The sequence below is a fragment of the Dipodomys ordii genome, unplaced genomic scaffold (genome assembly GCF_000151885.1).
Source record: "Dipodomys ordii isolate 6190 unplaced genomic scaffold, Dord_2.0 Scaffold90, whole genome shotgun sequence".
In the NCBI taxonomy this organism is placed as follows: domain Eukaryota; kingdom Metazoa; phylum Chordata; class Mammalia; order Rodentia; family Heteromyidae; genus Dipodomys; species Dipodomys ordii.
The window spans coordinates 3094664-3122336 of record NW_012267306.1 but is presented as its reverse complement, the minus strand read 5'-3'; the positions used below and the strand labels follow the sequence as shown (position 1 = coordinate 3122336).

At 35.8% G+C, this 27673-nt stretch overlaps 1 protein-coding gene across 1 annotated transcript in view; it reads left to right on the top strand.

The window, feature by feature from the left end:
• LOC105992908 overlaps positions 1-27673 on the top strand; it is a 78005-nt gene that overhangs the window by 22413 nt on the left and 27919 nt on the right. Inside the window, exon 5 of the mRNA XM_013026005.1 lies at positions 26531-26691. Within this exon, the coding sequence (XP_012881459.1) occupies positions 26531-26691 (161 nt within the window). The remainder of the gene's footprint in view (positions 1-26530; positions 26692-27673) is intronic.

The following is a 27673-nucleotide window of genomic DNA, read 5'->3' as shown; positions in this document are numbered from 1 at the left end:
TATAATTTTTTCCAAGTCTTTCCATTTCCTAACAAATGGGGCAATGTCATTCTTTCTGATGGAGGCATAGAATTCCATTGTGTATCTATACCACATTTTCTTGATCCATTCATCTACTGAGGGGCATCTGGGTTGGTTCCATGTATGAATTTCTTACATGCTTTTTCTCTCTCCTATCAAGCATCTTTTCAGAAATGTACTTAAAATCATAAGAAAATAGAAATAAAATCTATAAAATATAGACAACTTAATGTACACAAATTTTCAATTTGGTTGTCTTCAAGGCTAAAATCTAGACTTAGGCTAGCTATAATTTCTTGACATAGATTATCTTTCTATCTAAACTGGGATTTGGTAAACAAATACCCTCAGTTCTTTTGAATTAGTTTGTTTAAGATCTTGAGCTTTTGAGTAGACTGGCCTTGGGCTGAAATACTCCTGCCTCTATCTCCTGAGAAGCTGTGATTATAGATATGCACTATCAAGCCTGAAAATGTTTTAAAAACTTGATATTTTTACCTTTCAAATTCTTTATTTATTTTTTGTTGGTTGTGGAGCTTAGGGCCTGGACACTGTCCCTTAGCATATTTGCTCAAGGCTAGAGCTCTGTCACTTTGAGCCACAGCTCCACTTCAGTTTTTGAGTGGTTAATTGGAAATAAGAGTCACATGGACATTTCCTCCCTGCTAGCTTTCAACTGTAATCCTCTGATCTCAGCCTCCAAAGTATTTGAGATTACAGGCATGAGTCACCAGTGCCTCACCTTTTAAAGTCTTTTTCCAATTTATATTTTATTTCTGCTCTAATATTTACTACTGTGCTTTTCTACTAACATTGAGCCTAAGTCATTTTTCTTCTCTAAGTTCTTTGATGTGTCACATTAAGCTTCTTATTTGAGAATTTTCTTTTTCATTGTGGTTGTTTGTTACTAAGTATTCCTTCAGAACTGTTTTTTCTGTATCCTACAAATTTTGATATCCTGTTTATATCAATATAGTTTATATTTTCCTGTTGAATACTTCCTTGTCCTAATGGTGTTTCAAATGTTTGTCAAATGTTTCAAATGTTTGCTTAATTTCAAATGTTTGCCAATTTTCCAAATTTTTTCCTGTTACTGATTTCTAGTTTCATACTATTATGGTCAGTAAAGGTACTTCATAGTTTCAATCTTCTTTTTTAATTTTTTTAAAAAAATTATTTTATTGTAAAGATGCTATACAGGGGGGTTACAGTTACATCTTCTTTTTATTTTTTTATTTTATTTTTTTAAGTATGCATCCTCTTTAATGTTAATACTACACAGCACAGACATAACTCAAGAAATACATTATGTGATTTGGGTTTATGCATTACATTTTTAATTACCAAGAATGTTATTTCAAATTTATATTCTCAGCATGAAAATGATATTCTGTGATTTTTATACCACAAACACAAGTTACTAGTTCATTTAATAGGAAACAAACTGTACTGACCTATCTTGTACATCTTCTTTTTAATATGTGCTTTGTGGCTGAATGTTAACTATCTTGGAAGATGTTCCTCATGTTCTTGAGAGGTGTATATAGTCTGTTGCTGTTGAAATGCAATGTTCTGTGTATGCCTGTTAAACCCATTTATGTAGAGTGTAGTTCACATCTACTGTTTTAGCCATTTTTTTCTTTCTTTTTTTCTTTTTTGGAAGGGATTTTCCTATGTAGCTGGCCTGAAATTTGAGATCCCCAGTGCTAAAATTAGATGTGTGTATCAACATGCCTGGCACTTTGCTGTCTTTTGATAAACATGGTCTAAGTTATGTTATTAAGCATGGAAGAGCCTAATAAGCAAATTATGATAGAAAACTATGAAGAAAGACTTGATCACTTCTAGTAGATAATGTCAGGCAGAATGATAAGAATGATGAGCTTTGTGAATCTGACGCTGAGGATTAAATGACTATTGCCTGAAATATTAGCTTTTTGATTAGCTGCAAGAAAATGCAATTTTCACATTTCACTCATCAGCCTTATTTCATCCATTTAAATGATAATTAAAATTTTATAATGCATTGCAAATGTCTATTTACTCTGGGATCTAGAAACTAAAACATTCATAATCAGCATTACTCTCCTGGAGTCATTTCTTGGGAACATTTAGGGTCTTTATCTATGTTCTCTTCATTTGTTTTTTTTTTTTGTCAAAGCCAATAGGATTTTTTTGGATCAAGTACTGAGCTCTGGCAAGACTGTGTATTAAAATCATGTAAGTAAATTATATCAGTACTTTAAGTATTGTTTTGATGTATTAGATTGTGATTAGCTTTCTTATTAGTCAGTCATACCTGCTTCAAAAATTTTCCTTTTAGCTGGGCATTGGTGGCTCATGCCTGTAATAAGCCAGCCCAGGGAGAAAAGTCCATGAGACTCTTTTATCTCCAGTAAACCACCAGAAAACCAGAAGTGGAGCTGTGGCTCAGTGGTAGAATACTCACCTTGAGCTGAAGAGCTGAGGGACAGCACCCAGGCCCAGAGTTCAAGCCCTATGGCCAACAACAAAAACATCCTTTTAAAAATTATAAAAATTAGATTCTTTAAAATCTAATGGCCCTTGGTTTGTATCTCTTCTTCTATACGTGTGATTTATAAATTTGATCTTTTGATGGTGTCCCAGAAGTGTTGTGTTTTATATTGATATTTTGTTGATGATTTATTTTTAGTGTTCTTAACTGATTGGTTTATTTCCTCTGTTTTATCTGGTGCCCTATTTTTAATTTGTTTGCTCTGTTAGGTAGACTTTCAGTTATGTTTATTATTTGGGCTATTGAGCTCTTCGTTTCTAATATTGCAAGGGGCGAGGGTTAGAAAAATGCAGGAAACTAGAGACAATGCAGTCAAGAATTCCATGTATAGCCTCAAAATTAAGAAACATGAAAGAAGGGTAGTGTTGGGAGGGATGGGGGAGAATGTTTTAAGGAATGACATTGGTCAAGATGCATTGTATTCATAAACCACTTTGTTAAATGGCATCCCTTTGTACAACTACTTAAAGATAAAAGTAAAAAAAAGAAAATGTTCCAATGACACAGAAAAAAAGATTTCTATATTTTTATTGATATAGGTATCTTTTATACCTGCATTGTTTTCTGTCTCTCGGTCAGCTGTTTGAATTCTCTTTGTGTTCAGTTAGTTGGTTATTTGTATCATCTTTAAATTTATTCCACAGTTTTTACATCTTCTCTTTATATTCATTGATTGTTCTTGTCATTGATTGTTGCTTTCATTGTTTGAATTTTTCCCTCTTATTGTGGAGTGTTTGAGGACATAGTTTGCCTTCTTTATTTGATTTGGTGGAGGGTTTTCACTGAGATTTATTCATCTGGGGCAAGTTTAGGTGACCTTTTAGTTGTCAGTTTCCAGAGATTATGTAAGATTGTGTAGTGGCTGGGTTGTGATGTATTACCCTAAATTTAAGAAGTTTGCTTCAACATTCAAATTTCTAGGTTCAGTACTAAAGACTCTGTTTACATGACATATCTCCACTAAGGGTGGGCAGGCTTGGCTGGAAAACTATTATAGATGACAAACTATAACTTTGAGATTGTACCAACCTCTTATAAAGAACAAGCGCACCAGTATCTTCAGATATTAATATGTAAATTAAATAATCATAAGAATTCCATGATGTAATTTTTATCTACACTGTACCAATAAGGACAGTGAGCCTTTGTATTGTCTTCTTATGACAGAAAAATAGTGCCATTCCTGCCTGAAGCAGCCCTGTGCTAGGACATGGTTGGTGATGGCCATGGGCTCTATTTGCCAGCCATTGGCCCTGTGTTTCAGGAGCAGCTCCTCAGCTTCACTAGTTTGTGCAGTGACTCTGCTGAGGTCAGTCACATAGTATTATGTGATGAGAAAGGCACCTGGCCCTTATATGTGGTTGCCCTAAAATACACTTAGCAATTTTGACTGTTTTTTTAAATGTGAAAATACTGTACAGAGGGGTTACAATTACATGGGCAAGATAATGAGTACATTTCTTATCAAGCATTGTAGCCTCCTCCTTTGTTTACCCTTCACATCCCTTCCCATCCACCCCCTGCTCCCCCCCAATTCTGACTGTTTTAAAGGCAGTCTGGAGACACAATTTTATTCTGAAGGACTATGGAGATTTTTTTTTTTAAAGAAGTGATGAAGAATACATTAACCCAACTTGTAAGGAAACATTTCTTCTTAGAGTTATTAGAAGATACAGGGAAATTTCTTGGTCCATGAGTGGTTTAAACAAAGGAGACACAGGGAAGAAGATCAGTTGAAAGAAATATGTTAGGCATTGAAGTGAGTGCAGGCGAAAGCCCATTGGAATTGGGAAGAGGTGGCACACTTGAATGACATTTCAGAGTTAGAATGGACAGGTCTTAGCAGTCATTTAGAGATAGGGAATGAAAAGAGACATTAGAGGAAACTCTAAGGTTCCAGCTTGGATGATAGTGATGCTGTTAAATGCAGAAGAGAAATGAGTGGGAAGGCAAGTAAGTTTCCCTGAGAATGATGAATTTATGCTAATAGCAAGCAAAAGGAAGCTCCAATCAGAAGTTGGGATTGTGGGTCTTAGCTAAAAATGTTTGATTTAGAGACCCAAATGAAGAAACAAAGCACATGAAGCCTTAATTGTGGGTTAGAATGATTGTGGAATATGTAGAGAGAACACAAGGCTGAGACTTGATGGTTATCAAGTGTGTAGGGAGGGTCGTGATGTTCCCCAGGAGGGTGGAGGAGGCAGAACACTCAGTGCTGAGGTGCAGGATAATGCAGTAAGGAGTGCTGAACGCATGACAAAGGCAAAACCTGCTCAGACACATAGTATATTTTGTAAACTACAGTAATGCTTTTAAATTATTAGGATGTTTCAAGGTACTAAGAAGCACTTTGCTAAATAATAGGTCCTAGAGCAGCTGAAAATAGATTATAGTTTTCGAAAGTGCTTCGAGAATGGCAGGATACATTTTATACACTAAGAGAATGACCATGAACAGTAAATAAATGTTTCTTACTGCAAGATAGAGGTTGCCTGAAGTATCTTGTAGAAAAGAAGGCTGAGCCATGCCCAGCCACAGTAGGAAAGAGCACTGATCTCTGCAAGATCTGCTCTGTGTGAAGGTGTAGGAAAACCATGCCTCCATCCTCCATCTCCTAACTTGATATTTTCTTTTTTTTAAATATATTTTTTTATTTTAAAGTTGCTATACAGAGGGGTTACAGTTACATGAGTAAGGTAATAAGTACATTTCTTATCAAGCATTGTTACCTCCTCCTTTGTTTTTCCCCTACCGTCCCTTCCCTTCTCACCTCCCCAGTTCCTTCTTCTCCCTTCCCCAAAGTTGTAAAGTTCGTTTTCAACATAGTGTCTTGTACATCTCATTGTTACAATGGGTCAACCTGTATCCTTAAGCATTGTCAAAGCTAAATTGTCATCAACATCTAGTTTATCATACATATTAGCATTTTCAAAAGGAGAGAATAAAAAACAGGTAGATGTCTCCTCATGATTTTGTAGCAGTGTTCCAATGCCTAGATTTGTATAATGAAGCTGAGTGACAGGAGCTCTAGAGAGAATGAAAAAGTGTGCTTTTGTGCGACGGACCAGCTCGGCCGGAGCACTGGGACCGACGGGACAGGGATCTCGGGATAGGTGGGCAAGGAGTCCGTGAAGTGACAAACAGACACAGACTCAAAAGAGTTGCATCTGAGTGTATCTTTATTGAGGAGAATTAACATTTTTATACAGTGTGTGATTGTGAAATAGATTCTTTGTTTATTTAAGCACGTAATCAATTTTTTAAAAAGGCAAAGCATTGATGAATTACATGAAAATTGATGACTATCCCACCAACTGTTTAAGCTAAGTGGTGCGAAACAAGTCTAGCATATTGTTTAATAGAATGCGTCATCTATTCAGCCTTTTTATGTTTAATAATTAACAAACCTAAGACAGGGCTGTACTTATATTGTACTCTTTTTATTTTTATTTTTATCCAACTATTTTCATCTTTATAAGCTCCTGTATAAGGAAATGGTTCTTCGGTTGGTTCAGGACTAACTTTATATTTTGTGTGAAACCACCACCAATCCCTATAACGTAAGTTGGACTAAACTTAATCATAACTGTTGGGAGAATCTTTCTTTTTCTTGTATAATCAGAGGTCCCCTTTTTTTTTTTTTAGAACTCTCTGAACTACTGGGATAACTCTTTCTAACTTAGATTAATTCATTGATTTTTGTCTGTTAGACCTACCTGGAAATTTTAAGTCTCTATATTTTCTATGCGTGAGCTGCAAAACCGCTTGTGAAGTTGTAGGAGTTTCTGGAGCAACGTCACATCAGATGATAGATTGATTGGGGCATTGCCCACATTTAATCTTTGGTCTTAGTCTTTATTACTTAGAGAAGCTGTCTCTATTGGACTGGAAAAATACAACATGCTCTGTTCGCAGATCAATAGAAAAATAGCCAAAACAAGAATAAAGGCAACGAATGTACAGCCAAGAAGAATATAGTAAGAATAAAGGTAGAGGCTATAAAGGTGCAGCCAAGTGTATGGGAAGCCTTGAACCAACACCCCCTTCCTGCAGGCATGCTTCCTTGAAGCTCTTTGTCTAATGCGATCTCTCACGCAAACTCCGCAGGAGGTGGCGTGGCACTTTTGATATGATAAATAAGGGACAATTATAGACCTTAAACTCCTCTCCTTTCCTGATCTAAATTGTGTATATTTGTTGTGTGTTTTTGTGTGTATGTACATGCCTTAAATTGTTTGCTTAAGTTATTTACTTAACTATTGTAAGGAGTAGATGGCAGGAATGTGTAAGGAGAATTAAAGGTGGTTGCTTCCTACTGAAACAGAGAAAGGCATTTAACTTTCTCTACAACTTTTATTACAGAAAGCCACAGGTAAGAAACATAAGGAACAGACACTGAATTGGATCTATCTACTGAGGGGAATTTGTGAGAACCATATTAATAAGTTTTAGATAAGACGTTCTACTTTTCTATGCAACTAACCTTGATGAGGTTCTAATTTTCTAAGTACTCACCACTGAAGTTATTGCGTTTAACCTTGAAAAATAATACATAAACCATTTCATAAAATACCTATTAAAGTTAATTTTTAAATACTTTTGTTTCACAAAGTTGAGGTCAGTAGACCTTTGTATTTCCTCTAACTTAGTTTTTGCAAGAATTCACAGAAGTCCTAATTTCTGCATCAGAATGTAAGTCTTTTGAGGGCAGTAACAATATTGTGTTAGTGTACTATGGATGTCAGCTATTATAATCCCTGCTATCACTCTAGTTTCTTCTTTTTTTTTCTTGCCCACCAACATTTGCAAAGTGCTCTCATAACTCCTATTATGAGGGATATATATGATTTTGGTGATGCCTGCCATCAGAAAGCTTAATGAACAGAGATTGTTGTTAATAATTTTGAGAATAAGGTCTACAGTATTAACACTGTATTTAAATTTTGTTATCCTTTTTCAGCCTCAGATATATTCCTTAGTGAGGTGCACAAGGACCTTCACAATTTGTACTCAATATATGGGACAAGATGTGATTAATGTACAATATTGTTTTTTTCTTTTCACACTTAGTATCCCTTTTAAACCCTGTAGGGTTTTTTTTTCTATTTTTTTTCTGATAAAGATATGATAGATATCAATGTTAAAAATCCTAACATTGTTTTTCTTTCTCCAATTTTTATTAGCACATATTAATTCTACAAAGGAGTTTCATTATGCTTCCATATATACATACAATGCATACTTATAAAAACAATTTATTAAACAATTTAAGTGAGCTTCAACAATGTCACCCCCTCCCCCCCTCTTTATTTTCTCTCTTCCCATTGGATTCATCCCCAAATGGAAACTATTTCAGAATCCTGTCATTCACTTTTAAGAACTAGACTATGCATATGAGAGGACATGTGATATTTCTTAGTTTGGTTTGTTTAATTTAACATGATGATCCCTAGTTCCATCTATTTTCCTGCAAATGACAAAATCTTACTAATCTTTATGGTTGAGCAGGGCTACATTTTCTTTATCCAGTCTTTGGCTGATTTGTATCTAGGCTGACTCCACATTTTGTCTGTTGTGACTAGTACTTTTAAAAATATCTGTATAGTTTCAGATAACAGTGGCTCACACCTGTAATCCTAGCTACTCAGGAGGTTGAGAGCTGAAAACTGAGGTTTGGAGATAGCCTGGGCAGATGAGTCTTCAAGACTCTATTTCCAATTAACCAACAGAAAGCTGTTAAGTAGATGTAGAACTCAAGTGGTACAGAGCCAGTTGTGAGTAGATAAATCCAAGAGAGAGCACAGGGCCCTAATTTCATATCCTAGTGCCAGAAAAAACAAATCTGTGTGCAAATATCTCCACTGTATGTTGAGTAAAAGTAGTGTATCCAACAAGCTAAAGCTAGCATACAACCTTGCCGGACCTACCATTCTAAAACATATAGCTGAAGGAATGCGGAGCTAGCTTTTGTTCAAAGTTCAGCTTAACTACTGTTTTCCAACACATGTTCCTGGTCTCCCTTAAGCAATGCTCTCTTTCCATCTCCCTATTCTTTCACCACTCTCCTATTCTCTCCTATTATTACTATCATAGTAAGGTGAGACTTGTGTTTTATTCAATAATTAAGTGTAGAATGCATACCTTGGATACATTATTAACCTTTATGTATCTGTTTCCTTTTCTATAAATAATAGATACTAAAAATAAGTATTCTCAGCTGGGTACCAGTAGCTCACACCTGTAATCCTAGCTACTCAGGAGGCTGAGAACTGAGAATCCTGGTTCAAAGCCAGCCTGGGCAGGAAAATCTGTGAGACTCTTATCTCCAATTAACCACCAGAAAATGAGAAGTAGAGCTGTGGTTCAAGTGGTAGAGTGCTAGCCTTGAGCTGAAGAGCTCAAGGACAGAACCCAGGCCCAGAGTTCAAGCCCCACAACCAACAAAAATATAAATAAGTAAATATTCTCATGGTTAGTGGTGATACAATGAAATAAAACATATTTGAAGCACTCTTAGCAATAAACCCCCAACAAATACTAGCTGCAAGAAGAGTGCTTAAAATTCCTGGCATAAAACAGATAGTCACTGTACTTTGAGTTCATTTTGCACAGAATTCTATAATAATAAAGACAGTTAGAAAAGAGTAAATCAGAGTAGTGGATTGATTGAAAAAATGTATGTTGAATTGTTGCTGTGGTTCAGATGTTAGAGATACAAGTTGAACAAGACAAGCAAAGATTTCTTCCTTCAGGAATACATGTTTATTAGTGTAGACACAAACAATGAGGAGTAATTGGAAATAACAATAACATTATGATAAAATGCAGGGGAATATTTTTTAAAAAAACTACTAACACTATTGAAGAAAAGAATAGAGTAAAATTGTAAGAAATAGGGTGCGAAATCTGAGATAAATAGGTAGGTCTCTGGGGGGAGAAGGATTTAATTAAAGGCCAAAATATAAGAAATCAAGCAGAAAAAGAGTAGGGAAAGAAATATAGTATATGGAGACTGAGGACAAACAGAAGCTGGAAGGTGGGCATGGCCAGAGACACAAGCAAGGATCAGATTTTATACAGATGTATAAGGAATTGTAAGGATTTGGGAATGCATTAGATGGGAATGAGAGGGCACCACTTTCAGCTGGAATTTAAGACTATGTAAACACAGAGATAGGTTCAGAAGTCAACATGGAGATGGAAAGGCAAAGTCATGGGGTGGTGACATGGAACAGTGCTGGGGAAGATGGGAAATGGTGTGAAGTTGAGGCAATGCATGGGTAACCTGAGAAACTGTTCTTAGCAAGGTACAGTTCCACAACCCAGCTGCTGCTCTGCGGCTGTGGGCTCCGTTGGCTTTCCTCATAGTGGAACAAAAGCTGAATGACACATGACCTTTTGGAAGAAATAGCTTCTTTGCTGCCAAATTGAACTTTTACTGGGAATATTTGTACTGGGTAAGTTCTCTAAGATTAGGGCAGGGGGGGGTAAACTGCTATTCTTCAAAAGCAACCAATTCATTTCCTTTTATGTCAGCAAAAGGGAATAAATCATTTGTGTTTGTTTGTGTAATTGAAGTTTTTCATTTCCAATTTACTCTGGTATGTGTGACTAATTTGAATTTATACTCATTACCTATGTATAGCCTTTCAAGGGATGATCCATGAGTTAGAGAAAACAACATTTCTATAAAAAGTAGTATGATGTCTTGAACTTTAGCTTTCTAGTGTGACATGCAACTTAAGAGTTGATATTATATTTCCAGTAATGACTGTATCTTTTTTTCTTACAGGCTCCCTTCAGGATTTTCTAACATCCTTACAAATCTCTCTGAGAAAAGTTTAACCATCCAATTCCCTGAAGTTAAAATTTGAAATTCATCAATAATTTTTGTGTAGAGTATTTCATTACTTTTTTGGTATTTTTTTATTGTAAAAATGTTGTACAGAGGGGTTACAGTTACAAGAGCAAGACAGAGACATTTCCTATTGAGCATTGTTGCCTCCTCCTTTGTTTTCCTCCATTATCCCTTTATTTCATTATTTTTACATTATGACTTACATAGTACTCTGAGATTGAGGGTTGAAAAAAAATCTTTAAGAGTTTATGTTTAGTTAGTTTGGGCAAAACAACTTTTAAGTAATCTCCTTGCTAGTTTTATAATCTTTGTATTCCTCTTCATGAATTAAAGGTGGTATAAATATAAAATGTTCAAGCACTTTACATATAAATTTGTATATAGTAAAAGTTTGGAGGCTATATCCTATGACTGTTTTAGACTTGTGTGTGTGTGTGTGTGTGTGAGAGAGAGAGAGAGAGAGAGAGAAAGAGAGAGAGAGAGAGAGAGATGTGTGTGTGCCAGTCCTCCTGGAGCTTGAACTCAGGATCTGGGTGCTGTCCCTGAGTTTTTTTGCTAAAAGCTAATGCTCTACCATTTGAGCCACAGTTCCACTGAAGGCTTTTTGGTGGTTAATAGGAGGTAAGAGTCTCAGTACTTTCTTGCCCAGGCTGGATTCAACCCCTTAGTCCTCAGGTCTTAGGTTGTGGAGTAGCTAAGACTACAGCTGTGAGGTACCAGTCCTTTATTAGCAGTAGTACTGTGTGACTTAATGTGTATGTTTCTAGTAAATGTGATAAATTGCACGAAATGACCGTTGCAAAGGCAGCAGGCTCTTCTTTCAACTCATTATCCCATTCAGCAATAAAGCCCTGAACAGGGCTGACCTTCATGTCAAGCATCCTCTTGGTCTGGATGGCCAATCACACTTTGTCAAAGTTGTGCGAGATGGTGCTGTTCACAGAACTTCTCTCCCAGATGAGAACATAGGAAGTGAGGTCTATGAAGACACAGAGCTGTTACAACTACCCTGTTCATCTTATCACTTGAATTTGATATAATTCCATTATCTTATACCTGGATAAGCTGCTGTTGGAGACTTCCTTCTTTTCCTTCAAGGTCTTCCAGCTGGCAAACAGCTGTTTGACAGGTAAACATCATGCCCTAGGTACAACAGGAGAGAGCATAGCTGTCTGTCTCATTTCATGTGCTCCCATTGGCTCTCTTGTCAATTAGGCCAAGTATCCAGGTAGACAACATTCTTCTTGTGAATGAGCCACCATTTACCTGGTCACTGCCACCATAACCACCCTCTGCACCCTAGCTGCCCATAAAAACAATGAGATCTGACTGGTATCATCATTTTTTTAAACACTTCTGCATGTTAGGCAAAATTTGGTAATATTGGAGTTGTACTTTGATATAAAATTAATAAGGTTTTGGTTGAATTTAAGGATATAGTACATGCAATATAAAAATGTAAATAAAATAACATCTATTGCATATAAAGGGTTAAATGTTCCTCCAAGATATCAAATATAGAATTTTTGTGCTAAGAAAAAGTAAATTTGTCTAAGTTGAGATGATTCTACCAGCAAGATATATATCGCATTGGATCAATGATTAATTTCTGTCTTACCCACTATGTTAGTCAACCTTCTGTAGCAAAATACTTGAGAAAAGCTGTACAAAATACTTCTGTACAAAATACTTGAGAAAATCAACAGAAAAGGGGGAAAGGTTTATTTTGGCTCACAGTTTTATAGGTTTCAGTCAATGGCTTTATTTTTTAGTTTGGGGCAGGAAGAACATAATGGCCAGGGATTATAACTACTCATGTCATGTGACTGAGAAGGGAGGGAAGGGGGGAAGAGAGAGAGGAGGAGGAGAAGAAGAAGAGGAGAGAGGGGAGAGAGAAACAGAAGGTGGGGAGAGAGAGAGAGAGAGGAGAGAGAGAGGGAGGAAGGGAGGGAGAGGAAGTAGCTGAGATCTAAATGTTTCCACCTAGGACAGGATCCTAATGACTTAAGTTTCTTCAACTAGGCCTCACTTTTTTTTACTCATTTTATTTTATTTTTTCTTCTATTTTTTATTGTAAAGATGATATACAAAAAGGTTATAGTTTTATGAGCAAGGTAATGAGTACATTTCTTGTTGAACATTATTACCTACTCCTTTGTTGTTCTTCTACTACCCCTCGCCCCCCCCCCCAGTTGTAAAGTTCATTTCTGACAGTGTCTTGTAAGCATCATTGTTGAATGGATCATCCTTGGTCCTTCTTTCAGCATTTTGTTATTTCCCTTCCCTTCCCAAATCAGATACATGTGTATACAATATGCAGGGTACAAGAATCAAAGACAGAGATTGCCAGGGATAAACCAATGGAAAAAGAAAAATGAAATAAACTAAGAAGAAAGAACTATATACAGTACATTGATGAGAACAAGGTCAATACTGCCCCCTCCAAAAAAAAACCTGTTGTTTCCATGTCTTGCAATTCATTTAAATTAGCATCACTTTGTTTGGTCATATGTCCATAGCTATTGAGCTATTATGATTCTCTACCAGGACTATCCTAGGCATATAATAATAATTACAAATGAGGTAAATCATACAGCTTATGTTTCTTTGGGTCTGGCTTACTTCACTTAATATGATTTTTTCCAAGTCTTTCCATTTCCTTATGAAAGGATGATGTCATTTTTTTCTGGTAGAAGCATAAAATTCCACTGTGTATATTTATCACATTTTCTTAATCCATTCGTTTAATGAGGGGCATCTGGGTTGGTTCCATATCTTAGCTATGGTAAATAATGCTGCAATGAACATAGTTGTGCTGGTAGCTTTAGTGTTAGGCCTCACTTCTTAACGACTCTACCACCTCCTAATAGAGCCACATGCTGGAGATCAAGCTTTTAATACCTTTGGGGGGACATTTAAGATTTAAAGGATAGTAGCCAGAAAGGGACTTTGGTTAAAGAACTGAAATGGTAACATGGAAAATTAAGTAATCTAGTTGTTTCTACCAGAATCCCAGAACTTCCTCTGTCCCATTAAGCTAGAGGTCGTCTAACTGAGGTGTTCTCTCCTCTGTTTTTGTTATTTCTTTACACTTCAGTAATATAGAGCCCGAGCTCACTTTAGAGTGGACGCTGAATCTCATTGTGAAAGGAGATCATTATAATACTACCAATTTGTCTTTATTGATTCTTTGGTGATAATTCTTTCCAGCAGTTTTCTTGGGATTTATGCCTTCCATGCATATTTATGCCTTCCAAATGTAAATGCCTTCCAGACTCATTCTTCAGTTGGAAAACTAGTGTTGGCACAAGATACAGTGAACACACAGATGACACCCAGGAAATTCATATTTTGTTAAAATTGCCACAGATTAGTGCTTTATTCTCAAAATTCAGAGTTAAGGTGGGATATTTATATGTAGAAAAATTAGAAAGACTAGTTAAAGTGTATTTATTTTAAATTTTACAAGGTTAACATCACTAGCTTTTAATATATCTCTTTGTGAAGTGATTCATATGTCAAAATATGCTAACTTTTGAAATGCTAAAAGCATATTCAGTCTTTGCTAATTCTCTACATATTTTATTAATTATCCCCTCCCATTTCAATTACCCATATCCTGATGCTTATTTTGTTGGGTTTTGACTTTGGCCTTCTAAGGAATTACACTATTTGAGTTCTTCCTTGACTTTACCATATTTCAGTTGATATAGTTGTAACCACTTGTATACCCAGTGTGTTTACTTATAGGTTTATAGGCTAATTCTAGCTTTCACATATGAGGAAAACCATGCAATCTTTGTCTCTCTTGGCCTGAATTTTCCAAGTCTTTCCATTTCTTTACAAATGTTACCATTTCATTCATTCCAATTGGATGAGTAAAATGTCATTGTGTGTGTATGTGTGTGTGTGTGTGTGTGTGTGTGTGTATGTATATAAATCACATTTTCTTCATTCATTCATTCATTCTCTGAGGGGCATCTGGGATGATTCCACATTGTGAGTTAGTGCTGCAATGAAGATGTCTTAATATCTTTAAAAATCTCATTAGTTGATAACTTTGTGGAAGGTTAATTCTTTTCTCCTTTCCCACAACAAATTCTGCTTTAACATTTTAATTCAAAATTATTCAGGCTGTGAATATACTTGTAGGCTGTGTTGTCTACTAGAGGTCATGTTACAATAAAAAAACTGAAAAAATTCCTTTATACAACTTGAGTTTAGTTTTTGGTTTATACTTATAGAACACATCAAAAGAAATAAAAGAGACGAAGCCATAGTAAACACAGGGCCTCCCACATGCTGGGCAAGTGCTCTATTTTTTGAGCCATGACCTCTAGCTGTTTACCAAAATAGTTATCTTCAAAGTTATCTGCAGGTGTTGCAATTGAGCATGCAAAATGATGAGCACAATATACCTTGGTTACTGTCGCTCCTTCCATCCTTTTCTCTGCAACACCTATCACTTCAGGCTTCCTAGTTCCATTTTCACTTACATACATTGAGTAATATCACTGTATTCACCTAATACTCCTTTCTCCATTTGTCTGCCACCCTCCTTTTAACTTTTATGTCCCTCAGGCAAGACACGTTTCAGTTTCCTGATATTCATTTTGCTAAACTGTCTGTTAATAGTTCAAAAGAGTTATACCATGGCAACCCATCTCTGTGTATACCATACTTTAGTCAGTTTAATTCTTTATATATATATTTGGCCCTGTTTATATATTATATATATGTTTATATAAAACATATGAAGGAAAATATCTGCCCTTTGTCTCTCTGAGCCTTATTTTACTCATGGCTGGGCAGATGCCTTTATTACATTCTGACTTGCAATCTTTTGGATAAATGTCCAAAAGTGGCATTGCTGGATCATAGGGTCCTTATATTTTTCATTTTTGAAGAATCTCTATGCTGACTTCCACAATGGTCTCAATAACTTACCTTCCTACAGTTTATTAGGTTACTTCTCCTCCCTACCCCCACCCTGCATCCTCACCAGCATTTGTTGTTTGTAGTCTTGGTGATGGCTATTGTGACTAGAGTGAGATGCAATCTCAGTGTTGTCATGCTTTGCATTTCTATATGGCCAGGATGTTGAGCATTGCATGTATTTATTGGCTATCAGTACCTATTCTTCTGAGAAGAATATTAATAATTAATATTATTAATATTTACAGGGTTTTATTCTTTGGAGGGCTTCAGTTTTTGGAGTCTTTGTGTATTGGTTATTAGACCCTTGTGAGGAATATAGGTAGCAAAGTAGACTGTAGACTGTTCGTTAGCTTAGTGATTATATCCTTCACCGAACACCTCCCCCCACCTATTTTGTATTTTGTTCTTGAGCTAGGATCTTGCTCATTTTCCGTAGGTTTGTCTCAAACTCCAAATTCCTGTGTCTACCTCCCAAATATCTCTGATTACAGGTGTCTACCTACCATGTCTTACTTTTTCTGTTTATCTGAATGGTATTTTATAATGTCATATCTATTCATTGTCAGTATACCATAATTTTAAACCACAATACCATATTAGACATTTTAGATTTAGGATTTGTTTAACGTTAAATTAACAACCTTATTCTGTGTATTGTGTTTGACTTTTTTACTTTCATCACCCATCAGTGAATCTAACAAATGTAAAGTACAAATCAACTGAATGCCTTTGAAGAATAGCAAATTGAGGTGAGAATAATTTGGCATTGTAGTAACATGATCTGGCGATAGCTTTCTCAGGCAATATCTTACACAAAAATGATGGAGGCCTGCCTATCATTGCACAAGGAATGCTGACATGCTTGACTGAAACAGGAGCGCATTTATCTTTTGCATCTGCTGCAGTATATAACTAGCTGTCATGATGATTTAAGAAATAGGCACAAGCATTAAAAAAAAGCAAAATATTTTGGACAGTTTCAATGTATTTTTTTGCTCTATTATGCCTGATTTCTACAGTGAATAATTTAACATTTGTTTAGTATTATTAATATTTTCTCTTGAGTTCATTAGTATGATTTATCATTATAGAAAACTCTTTGAATTATTTAAAAGTGTCTGTGTGCATGCTTCAGAAGCAAAAGGTTAATGCATTTATGATTCCTGAAGTTTCAGAAATGTCATTAAGGATTATATCATTAAGACATAAAATTTGTCATCAACAAAGTTAATACATATTCCTATAATTTCTCCCATTAAAACAGCTAAAACAATAAACAATATATTAGAAAAATAAAAGGTTCTTACAAGTTCTTATGCTCCTGACATCACTTTGGTGCTGAGCCTTTAAATGTGTAAAAAGTACTGAAATGAAATAGCCTTTTCATAACATTCTTATTCCTTAATATTACTGCTTTTCTGGGTGAAATTATGAAAGAAGTCTGTCCAATATCTTTAACATCTATGTTCTCCCATCTAGTGTTTCTTTCCAAAGCATTTTATATGCTAATTTTTCTTCCACTGCTGTCTTTCAAGTTTAACTGTCCTTTTAAAGATGCAAAGACATTTTTCAGATTATACACACCCAAATACATGTATTGAGTTTATATGTGTATGTGAATATGCACACATAAATATGATATATAGCTGTGGTTTAATGAGCTCATCTTTTACCAAACATTCTAAAATAAAGTATTCAAAGTAATTTTCTTTCTTGAGAGCATTTTTTATTACTAAAGGGAATTGTCTACTTATTTCAATGCTACTGATATTTAAAATGTCTTTGGACCTCTTTCTTTGAAATGCCCTTAACAGCCTGCAGAGTATTTAAAACATATAAATATTCAGTGGTGCAGGTCAGCAATCTTTGAAGATAGTTGAGAAAGGGATAAAGAACTAGTTTTTATGAAGATAGGAAGGCATTCAGAGCTGTATATAATGAATAGGTAACTGGTTATTTTAAGTAATAATTTTTTGGTCAAAATCGGGTAAGCCATGAAGAACTTTTTTACATGTGTGGGAGGAGAAAACTGAAAAAATACTGAGAAGAAAAGGAGGTGCACAAGCTAATTATGATGATTTGAAAATAAAACATATGAAATAGTTTCAGCAATTGTTGAAAGAACACAGAGCTTTCTATGGTGACTATTTTGAAAGAATTTGCCATCGTTTACTCATGAAGCACTGAGATTTTATAATTTTTTATTTATACTTCTGAGCCCATTATATCCATATTGAGATTTAAAATGAATAGCATATATACTGAAGAGAGTATTCTGAAGAGAGTATTTGATTTTGGTACCCTGGTATTGTATATATGTTTATTGAATTAGGGAAGCGAAAGGGATCAGCAGAATGCTGATACAAAGAACCAGTGTAACAGCAATATACACATGACAGCATGTTGAAATGGTCTGTACAATTTGGGTGTGCGGAGGGTGGGGGAAGAGAAAGTAGGATAAAAATGAGTTTGACAAGAAATGTACTTATTACCTTACTTATGTAACTATAACCCCTCAGGACATCACTTTGACAATAAAAAAAAGAAAGAAAATAGAAATGAACTTTACAACTTAGATGGAGAATGGGGGGAAAGGGATTGTGGGAGAAAAATGAGGGCGGTGGTAACAATATTCCAAAAGAACCTAATGTTCTTATTACCTTACTTATGTAACTGTAATCCCACTGTATAGCACCCTGACAATAAAATTTTAAAAGTAAAAAAAACTTAATCAGTTTAAATCTTCCTAAGGCTCTAATGTCAGTTTAGCAAAAGAAACTGACCTGTCTTGTATCATTCTGTTTATTTCTTACTGGAGAGATTTAATCTTAGCATTGTTGCATTTTTGAAAACTCTTTTTTTTGTATTTTTTTATTGTGAAAATACTGTACAGAGGGGTGACAATTACATGGGCAAGGTAATGAGTGCATTTCTTATCAAGCATTGTTGCCTCCTCTTTTGTTTCCCCTTCCCATCCCTTCCCATCTACCCCCCACCCCCACGCCAAAGATGTATAGTTCATTTTCCATATAAGATCTTGTACATCTCATTGGTGCAATGGGTCCACCTGTATCCCTATTTAACCAATTTGTTTTTCCCCTCCACAAATTATACCAACATCAAATACAGTGAAAACAAGGGTTATACCGTGGGGGAGGGACATACAAAGCAACAAAGAAATATCTTATAAATATGTTAGACACAATAGCAAGAAAGAAAAAACATTTGAGTCTTTAACTTGTGGTTCATTTCACTTAATATCAACTTATCTGACCATTCCTGCTTGTCTCAGACATATACTAGTTATTGCAAATAAGGGAAACCATGGGACCTATGTTTCTTTGGGCCTGGCTACTTCACTTAATATAATTTTTTCCAAGTCTTTCCATTTCCACATTTTTTTGATCCATTCATCTACTGAGGGGCATCTGGGTTGGTTCCATATCTTAGCTATGGTAAATAATGCTGCAATAAACATAGTTGTGCTGGTAGCTTTAGTATGGTCTTGTTTGTGATCATTTGGTAAATGCCCAAAAGTGGGTTTGCTGATTCATAGGGGAGTTCTATGTGAAGTCTTTTGAGGAACCTCCATACTGCTTTCCAAAGTTGTTGAGCAAGTTTACACTCCATGGCTCCAGGAAATACAATGTTTGGACAAAGTATCATATTTGAATAAAGTAATTTGGAAAAGAAGATAATAAATCTGTGCAGGGGTGGGAGGCAAGCCATTCTAACCAAAATATGTACTCAAAGAGACTCCTATATCAACAAACTCATCAGCTCTAGAGGAAAATGATTTCTTAATTCTATTCAGTCAACCAGAAAAATCTACCTTTACTTTTAAACTAAAAGAGATACTTACATTTTGTTTGTTTATTTAGAAATGTTTACTTTGTTCATCATTATGAGAATCCCAGGGTTCATAGGATTATATTCAAGGTGTTCTACTAATTATCTGTAAATCAAATACTAAAGCTGTAGGGACCTCTGGCTCTATTTTTAGGAATGGTTTTGTATCCAGTGCTTTATCCTAACACCATTTGAGAGTCTATTATATACAAAACACTATAGATTGTTCTGAATAACTGCAACAACAATATTGTATAACAAACATTATAGAAAAATATAGATTGTAAGTACAGATATATAGGTTTTAACTAATAGGATATTCCCATACTTGTGTTTGCTGTTGTAGACTTATTGACAGAGGTATTTCATTCTAAAGGATAGCTGTAACAGACACCTATCAATGGAATGTACATAAACATCTCCAATTTCCACTGTATTTTTAACACCCATGGTTCAAAATGCTTAGCTGGGTGTCTCGGTTTCTCTGTAATTTCTTTTCAAAGATGTCTAGCTGATTATCTCCAGAGAGCCCTTAGCTGTTTTTGTTTGTTTTTGTCAATCATGAGGCTTGAACTCTGGGCCTGGACACCATCCCTGAGCTCTTCAGCTCAAGGGAGCACTCTACCTCTTGAGCCACAGCGCCACTTCCGTTTTTCTGAATGGTTTAATTGGAGATAAGAGTTTCACGGCTTTTCCTGCCCTAGCTGGCTTTGAACCATGATCCTCAGATCTCAGCTTCCTGAGTAGCTAGGATTACAGGTGTGAGCCACTGGCGCCCGGCCCTGAGCTGTCTGTAATGCTATACATTCTGATGTGTTACATTAGGAGAAAAAAAAAAGGCTGAATTAGTTAGTAGAAGCATTCATGATGCCTTATTAAATATAATATTCTAAAAGTTTACAATGTCGTTTTGTTTAGTATGTTCTTGATGTTTTACAGTGTATACTATTTTGCTTAATGGTAAATACTGTTGGATATATGAATTTAATTTTTTAAGGTGTCTTTTTTATTGTGAAAATACCGTACAGAGGGGTTACAATTACATGGGCAAGGTAATGAGTTCATTTCTTATCAAGCATTCTTGCCTCCTCCTTTGTTTCCCCTTTCATCCCTTCTCATCCCCATCCCCCACATCCCGCCAAAGTTGTAAAGTTCGTTTTTCAACATAAAGACTTGTCCATCTTATTGTTGCAATGTGTCCTCCTGTATCCCTATTTAAATGATTTGTTTTTTCACTTCCCCTCCACAAATTATACCATTGCTAAGTAAGCATGCTACTTTGTTTTTAAGATAGAGTCTAGCTAATTTTGTCTTAGGTGGTCTTGAAATCATGATCTACCTATTCTTTCGGAGTAGCTAGGATTACAGGCTTTTGTAATACCATTCCCAGCACATATATTACACTTAAGATGGTATTTTTGATAACTTTTACAAAAATGTGAATCCTCAGATTCTAGTCAAGATGTAATTTTTGCCATATGTATGTAAAAATACTTGTTTGGATGTCTACTTGAGTGAATGAAGTCAAGTGAAAATACAGTGCATAAATTTGTTAACATCAAATTCTAGAAAGGACAGTAACAGAAGCAGATCAGTGGTTTTGGAGACAGGAAATGGGGATGAAAGGAGAGCAACAAAGAGGCACAAGGAGACTTGCCAATGGTGGGTAGGTTTATCATCTGGACTATGGCAATAGTTTTATAGGTATTTGTCAAAACTCATCAAACTGTACAATTTGAATACACATTGTTTATTGTTTATTTATATGTCAGTTAGGGTATGTAAATAGCCACCTTTCAATCTCAAAAGTCTCACAGTTGGAATAGGTTGAATAGTGGTAATAACTCTATTTCTTAGTCTGCAAACTGGTTTTATAGACTTCTAATCTCAATGTTGGTTTCATAGACTTACTCAGTTTTGAAAGTCCACATTCAATACATGAACTTTTCTTCACATTAGTTTTATTTCAACAACTCTGCTATCACTAAAAAGAAGAGACTGAAAAAAATCCCTGAAGGGGAAATGCGGATGTATGTCAGATACACAATAAATGATATGGAGACTCTTTTTTTGCTTTTCTTTCTTTCAACAAGAGAAAAAATAGGATTTAGAAACAATTTGCAAAAACTATTTCAGTGAAGATGTCAGCTGAACCTTTAAAGTAAAAACAAATAAAAATGTAAAACTTCTATTTTTTAAATCAGTGAAAGGCCTGACCCATGAAAGTTATATTAAAATATAATTATTACTTTATGATAATTTCTTATATATCCATAATATGATTCACAATGACTAACATCAGATTCCTTTAGAATGATGAATAATATTCATTTCAGTAATTACAAAAAGTTATGAGACACAAAGCAAATGAGGTTTCTCAGTTACCACAATGGTAACAACATGCTCTTTGGGAGAAAGCACTGTTAAAAAAACAAAAATTTAAGAAAACAAAAGGCAAAGACTTCCCATTAGTGGGAGAATATAGTTTTTATCATAGAATGAAATGCCAAGTAGAATAAAACAATACATGCAACCGTGTGTTGAGGTGAAGTGAAACTTAAGAAAAGCTCATGCATTGTTGCAAGTCAGAAAAAAAATCTTTTCACTTTAAGAGGGAGAGAGGGAGGAAAAGCAAGGAAGGAAGGATAAAGGAGGGAGGAAGGAAGGAGAGAAGAAGGGAAGGAAGGAAGGAACGAACGAACGAACGAAGGAAGGAAGGAAGGAAAGAAAGAAAGAACGAAGGAAGGAAGGAAGGAAGAAAGGAACGAACGAAGAAAGGAAGGACGGATTTAGCTTTATTCTTTCAAAACCTAGCCTTATGTATAGATAGGGGAGGTAGAGTGCTTTTGAGATGACTTGGGATCTCTTCTACTGGTTTAGCATTTGCACTTGAAATGTCTATACAAGGTAGTTAACTATCATCTGAGACAGAGTTCTCCTTTGTCAAGAGAAAAAAATGGACTAAAGTATTTTCTAAGTATTTTTTTCCAGGCTCAAATACCTATGAATGAAAATGATATGCATTAGGCAATTTATAAAGTCAATTTTTCCCATATAAATCAAGTGCTCGGTGAGTATAATACCCAACTATATTTTTATTTTGAGGAAAAATTGGAAGTTACATGCAGAAAATAGGAGCGTATGTAGTACCCTAGAAAATCAGAATAAGCAAGGTACCTATGGCTCATACCTGTAATCCTAACCATTCAGAGACTGACACTTGGAGAATAATGTTTGAAGCTAGCCTGGGTAGAAAAGCTGGAGAGACCCTGTCTCCAATTTACCAGCTGGTTGCAGATGTGGCTCAAATAGTAGAGTGCCAACTGGGAGCAAGAAAGCAAAGTGAGCTTATGAAGCCCTGAGCTCACTCCTGGTACTGACACACACACACACACACACACACACACACACACACACAGAGTTACATTTAAACTTTAAAATGTACATATGAGTATAAACAATTGTGTTTCCTTTTCCCTATCTGAAGTGGCCTGTCTGGTTTAGTTCTAGGAAACGAAGGTTTGGCTCAGGATCCTTACTCCTTAGTAGAAACTTCAGATACTAACTTTTCTAGGTCATATGCAACATATCATGACAGTAAGAAAAAATGTATATTACTGCATCAATTTCAATCAGCACATCACCATTTTTCCTATCAAATGATACGCTCATTTTGGATATGTGGCTCAAGTAGTAGAGTGGTAGCCAAGCAAGAAAGCTGAACAGAGTGAGGTCCTAAGTTCAAGCCTCAGTATCAGAAAAAATATTGAACTTCCCAAGGCTATCTACAAATTCAGTGCAATACCTATCAATATTTCAACCTCATTCTTCAAGGAAATAGAAGAGGCAATCCAAAACTTCATATAGAACAATAAAAGACCCCGAATAGCAAAAACAATCCTCAACAGAGAGAACAGTGCTGGAGGAATATCAATACCAAATTTCAAACTCTACTATAAAGCCATAGTAATCAAAAACAGCTTGGTACTGGCACAAGAACAGACCTCAGGACCAATGGAATAGAATTGAAAATCCAGAAACGAACCTACAGACCTATAGCCATCTAACCTTCAATAAGGGAGCTAAAAAAACAGAATGGAAGAAAGACAGCCTCTTCAGTAAATGGTGCTGGCAAAATTGGTTAACTACTTGTAGAAAACTAAAGCTAGATCCTTATTATATAATCTTGCACCAGAATCAACTCCAAATGGATCAAAGACCTAGGAGTCAAAGCAGACACTCTGAAAACATTACAGGATGGAATAGGTGAAACTCTAGGTCTCCTTGGCACAGGCCGAAATTGTCTTAATAGAGACCCAGAAACACAACACAACAAAGAAAGGTTGGACAAATGGGATTGCATGAAATTGCAGAGCTTCTGCATGGCAAAAGACATAGCTAGCAAGATCAATAGAAAGCCCACGGATTGGGAGAAGATCTTCACTAGCCATACAATGGACAAGGGGCTCATATCTAAAATATACCTGGAACTCAAAAAATTAAATCCCCCAACAACAAATCTTCAAAGAAACAACTGCCCAATAAATAAGTGGGCTAAAGACTTAAAGAGAAGCTTCTCTGAAGAGGAAAGAAGTATGGCCAATAGACACTTGAAGAAATGCTCAACCTCTCTAACCATAAAAGAAATGCAAATCAAAACAACATTGAGATACCACCTCACCCCAGTTAGAATGGCTAAAATCAAGAACTCTAATAACAGATGCTGGAGGGGATGTGGACAGAAGGGAACCTTACTGCATTGTTGGTGGGAGTGTAAACTTTTTGTTCAACCACTTTGGAAAGCAGTATGGAGGTTCCTCAAAAGACTCTACATAGAGCTCCTCTATGGCCCAGCAATCCCACTTTTGGGCATTTACCCAAAAGTTCACAAACAAGACCACACTAAAGCTACCAGCACGACTATGTTTATTGCAGCATTATTTACTATAGCTAAGATATGGAACCAACCCAGATGCCCCTCAGTAGATGAATGGATCAAGAAAATGTGGTATATATACACAATGGAATTCTATGCCTCCATCAGAAAGAATGATATTGCCCCATTTGTTAGGAAATGGAAAAACTTGGAAAAAATTATATTAAGTGAAGTAAGCCCAACTCAAAGAAACATAGGTCCCATGGTTTCCCTTAGCAGAAAAGGTCAGATAAGTTGATGTTAGGGAAATGAACCCTAAGATATGTATTCAAATGTTTTTTTTCTTTCAGGTGATTGTTTCTAACACATAAGATGATTTCTTTGTTGCTTTGTATGTCCCTCCCCCACGGCATAACCCCTGCTTTCACTGTATTTGATGTTGTTATTATTTGTGGAGGGGAAGGGAAAAACAAATTGTTTAAACAGGGATACAGGTGGACCCATTGCAACAATGAGACATACAAGTCGTTATGTCGAAAACAAACTTTACAACTTTGGTGGTGGGGGGGAGGAGGGTTGGGTGGAGGGGGGCAGGGGGAGGATGTGGTGGGAAGGGAAACAAAGGAGGAGGCTACAACGCTTGATAAGAAATGTACTCATGTTCTTGCTCATGTAATTGTAACCCCTCTGTACAGTATTTTCACAATAAAAAAAGAAAAAATATTGATATGATGAAATGATGCTTTAATTAAATGTGCCTTTTATATCAAGAAAAACATTGAAAGTTCTACCATTCATATAAACATTTTTTTCTTTTTCTCATGTAGACTTTAAAAGGAAATACTGTAACAAACTTTTCAGATCTTAACCCAACAACAACTACTACTCAGTTTTCCAGTGTTACCTTTTAGATGGAGTGTCTGTCTGTTCTACATGTACAACACACCCTGCTACTACTCCTTTCACCTTTGGGCAGAAGAGGGAAGAAGGAAGGGAGGGAGGGAGGGAAGGAAAGAAGGAAGGAAGGAGGTGGATGCATGTGGTAGGAATAGATTTGATGAGCAAAGGACCAGGGATGAGAGACTAAGAATCCTCCAAGAGTCTCACACACAGAACGAAGGTGGTGACATTTTCTAGTTTGACTGGGACTTGAGGCCATTTTCCTGCCTAGCAGTTCTGAAACTTCCCTTAGCTTTCTCATCAAGCTTGGGGCTTTCCTTTTTAGTCTGGCTTCAGTAGATTTTTTACTACCTTAAATAGAAATTCTTAACTAAAACATAGATTTTTGAAAAGTCTATCTTTAACTTGCGTTTAGTTATAGACTTTAGTTCATTAAACTTTCAAAAAGACCTTAAGAGTAACTTTAAAAAAAATCTCAGCATATCTTGAAATTCTGCAATTACTGTCATGAAAAAGTATTTGCTCTTTTGCTACCAAAGAAAGTTCTATTTAAAGCAGTCGTTTCGACCATAGGTAATAGTTGAAATTTGATGCAATTTGCAATGTTCTCTGGATTTACAGACACAGATCTTTCCCCCAAATTCTTTAGCCATCATAAGACTCGTAACTAATTATGAATGTTCAAATCATTAGCACAGCTAAAATTACTCAATTTTACCTCTGGGTTTCAGTTGTTTCTACATGGCAAATTCACCGATACAGAGACTAGACCAGGAACTAATTCTATATAGAAAGCACCTTATGTGTAGAGGCAGAGAAGTTGGTATAAAAAAAGAGATGGAGAAAGATTGAGATGTACAGAAAAGTGAAAATCAGAGGTCACAAGTCCAGCGAAGGACAAATAAGAAAGAAGCTGTGCTTCCTAAAGCTTCTTAGATCCTGACTTTGATCCTTCATGATATGGTAACACTTTCTATTCACATACAATTGTTTATAAACTCAGGCTTTGTTTCCTTTCAAAATGACTTTTCAATGGCCACTTACCTGCCAAGAAAGTACAGACTTTCAACCAACAATTCAGAAAACCAGGTCATACTACTTATTCTTATTGTAAAATAGTTGCCATGATAACAAATGGAAAAGAGATTAGTCCCATGTTGCTTGATAATATACACGGATGTTTTAAACTGTAACTGCAGAGAATAAAAAGGCCTGTTATAATATCAAAGATGTTAAAAGTTCTTGATAAGGCTTGTGGGATGAGTAAGTTCTTTTGTTGCGTTCATCAACCTTTTCAAGAAATAATGCTCACAAAAAAGCTGTTACACAGATTAGAAATGACTACCATCAGCATTCTTTCATTCCTAGCAAAAGGTTTTCCTTCGTAATAAGCATCTGCAAAGCATCCCCATAAGTTTTAATCTACTACTGATTAAAAGTCCCATAGAACTCAGATCATCTTACAGAAGTTTAAAATGGAAATTCATTTATTTTATATTCTTCCTAGGGAGATTTCTAACTGACAGCTCGTAAAATACGTGTTTGTTTTAAGCTCAAAATCAGTTGACTATGGAATGTCAGTGACAGCTCTTCTGGGAGCAGTACAGCTGGCCTGTGGACGTTTGGAGGTTGGCCCATGGTCATGCCGCCTCAACAGCATCCCAGATTCCTTTGAGAAATTGCTTCTTTTGAATTGGAAATACTCTTGGCAAAGTAATAAATTTTATTGTGATAAATTTCTATTGTGAATGACAAAGGGACTTTTTGAGGCCCCTTCCACAGTCATCTCCTCCCACTAAACAACTGGAAAGAGTTAGGAGCCAGGGTCTGAAATTAGCTAAGACCATTTAGAGTTCACTCCTGTGAGTTTAAATCTCAAATAAAATGAAAACCGGGGCTGGGAAGGTGGCTCAGTGGTAAAGAGCTTGCCTTGCATGCCTGAGGCCCTGGGTTCGATTCCTCAGCACCAAGATTCGATTCCTCAGCAAAAAGAAAAAAGCTAGAAGTGGTGCTGTGGCTCAAGTGGTAGAGCGCTAGCCTTGAGCTGAAGAGCTGAGGGTCAGTGCCCAGGCCCAGAGTTCAGGCCCCATGACTGGACCCCCCCCCCCAAAAAAAGAAAAGAAAACTAAACTCATGTTGGTATAATTTACTCATTTCCACATTGGTACTCTGCACATTGTGCCTATGGCTAAATCCTCAAAGATTTGAATAATTTTTAAAATTGTTTCCTGTATTACTTCATTTATTATGTCTAGTAGACTTAGTTTCCATTATTTTCCAATTCAAAAGGCCCGATTAACCTTCCACCTAATGAATAATAAGTTGACCATATTTAACCATAACTCAAAATAAATAGCATAAATCCTAACAAAAACCTTAAGCCAATCAAATAATGTAGGCAGGAACCACCTAGTGATAAATTCACAAAAGGAAATATGAATAAGCTATCACAACGTTTTCCCAAACTTTTCAAAAGTCTTCATAAGTAATTATCCTTGATATTAAAGGTAAAGGAAAGTATTGAAGAATAAGAAAAAAATAGTTGTTTCATGAAGTTCAAAGAGATACAAAATAAAACTAGATATTTAACTTTTCCCTGTAAAATTAAAAGCTACTTGAAACATTAATACTGTCAAAAGGTTGAGGTGAATATTTTCATAAACTTGTGGTGGGTATGGAACTAGTTATAAGTTTT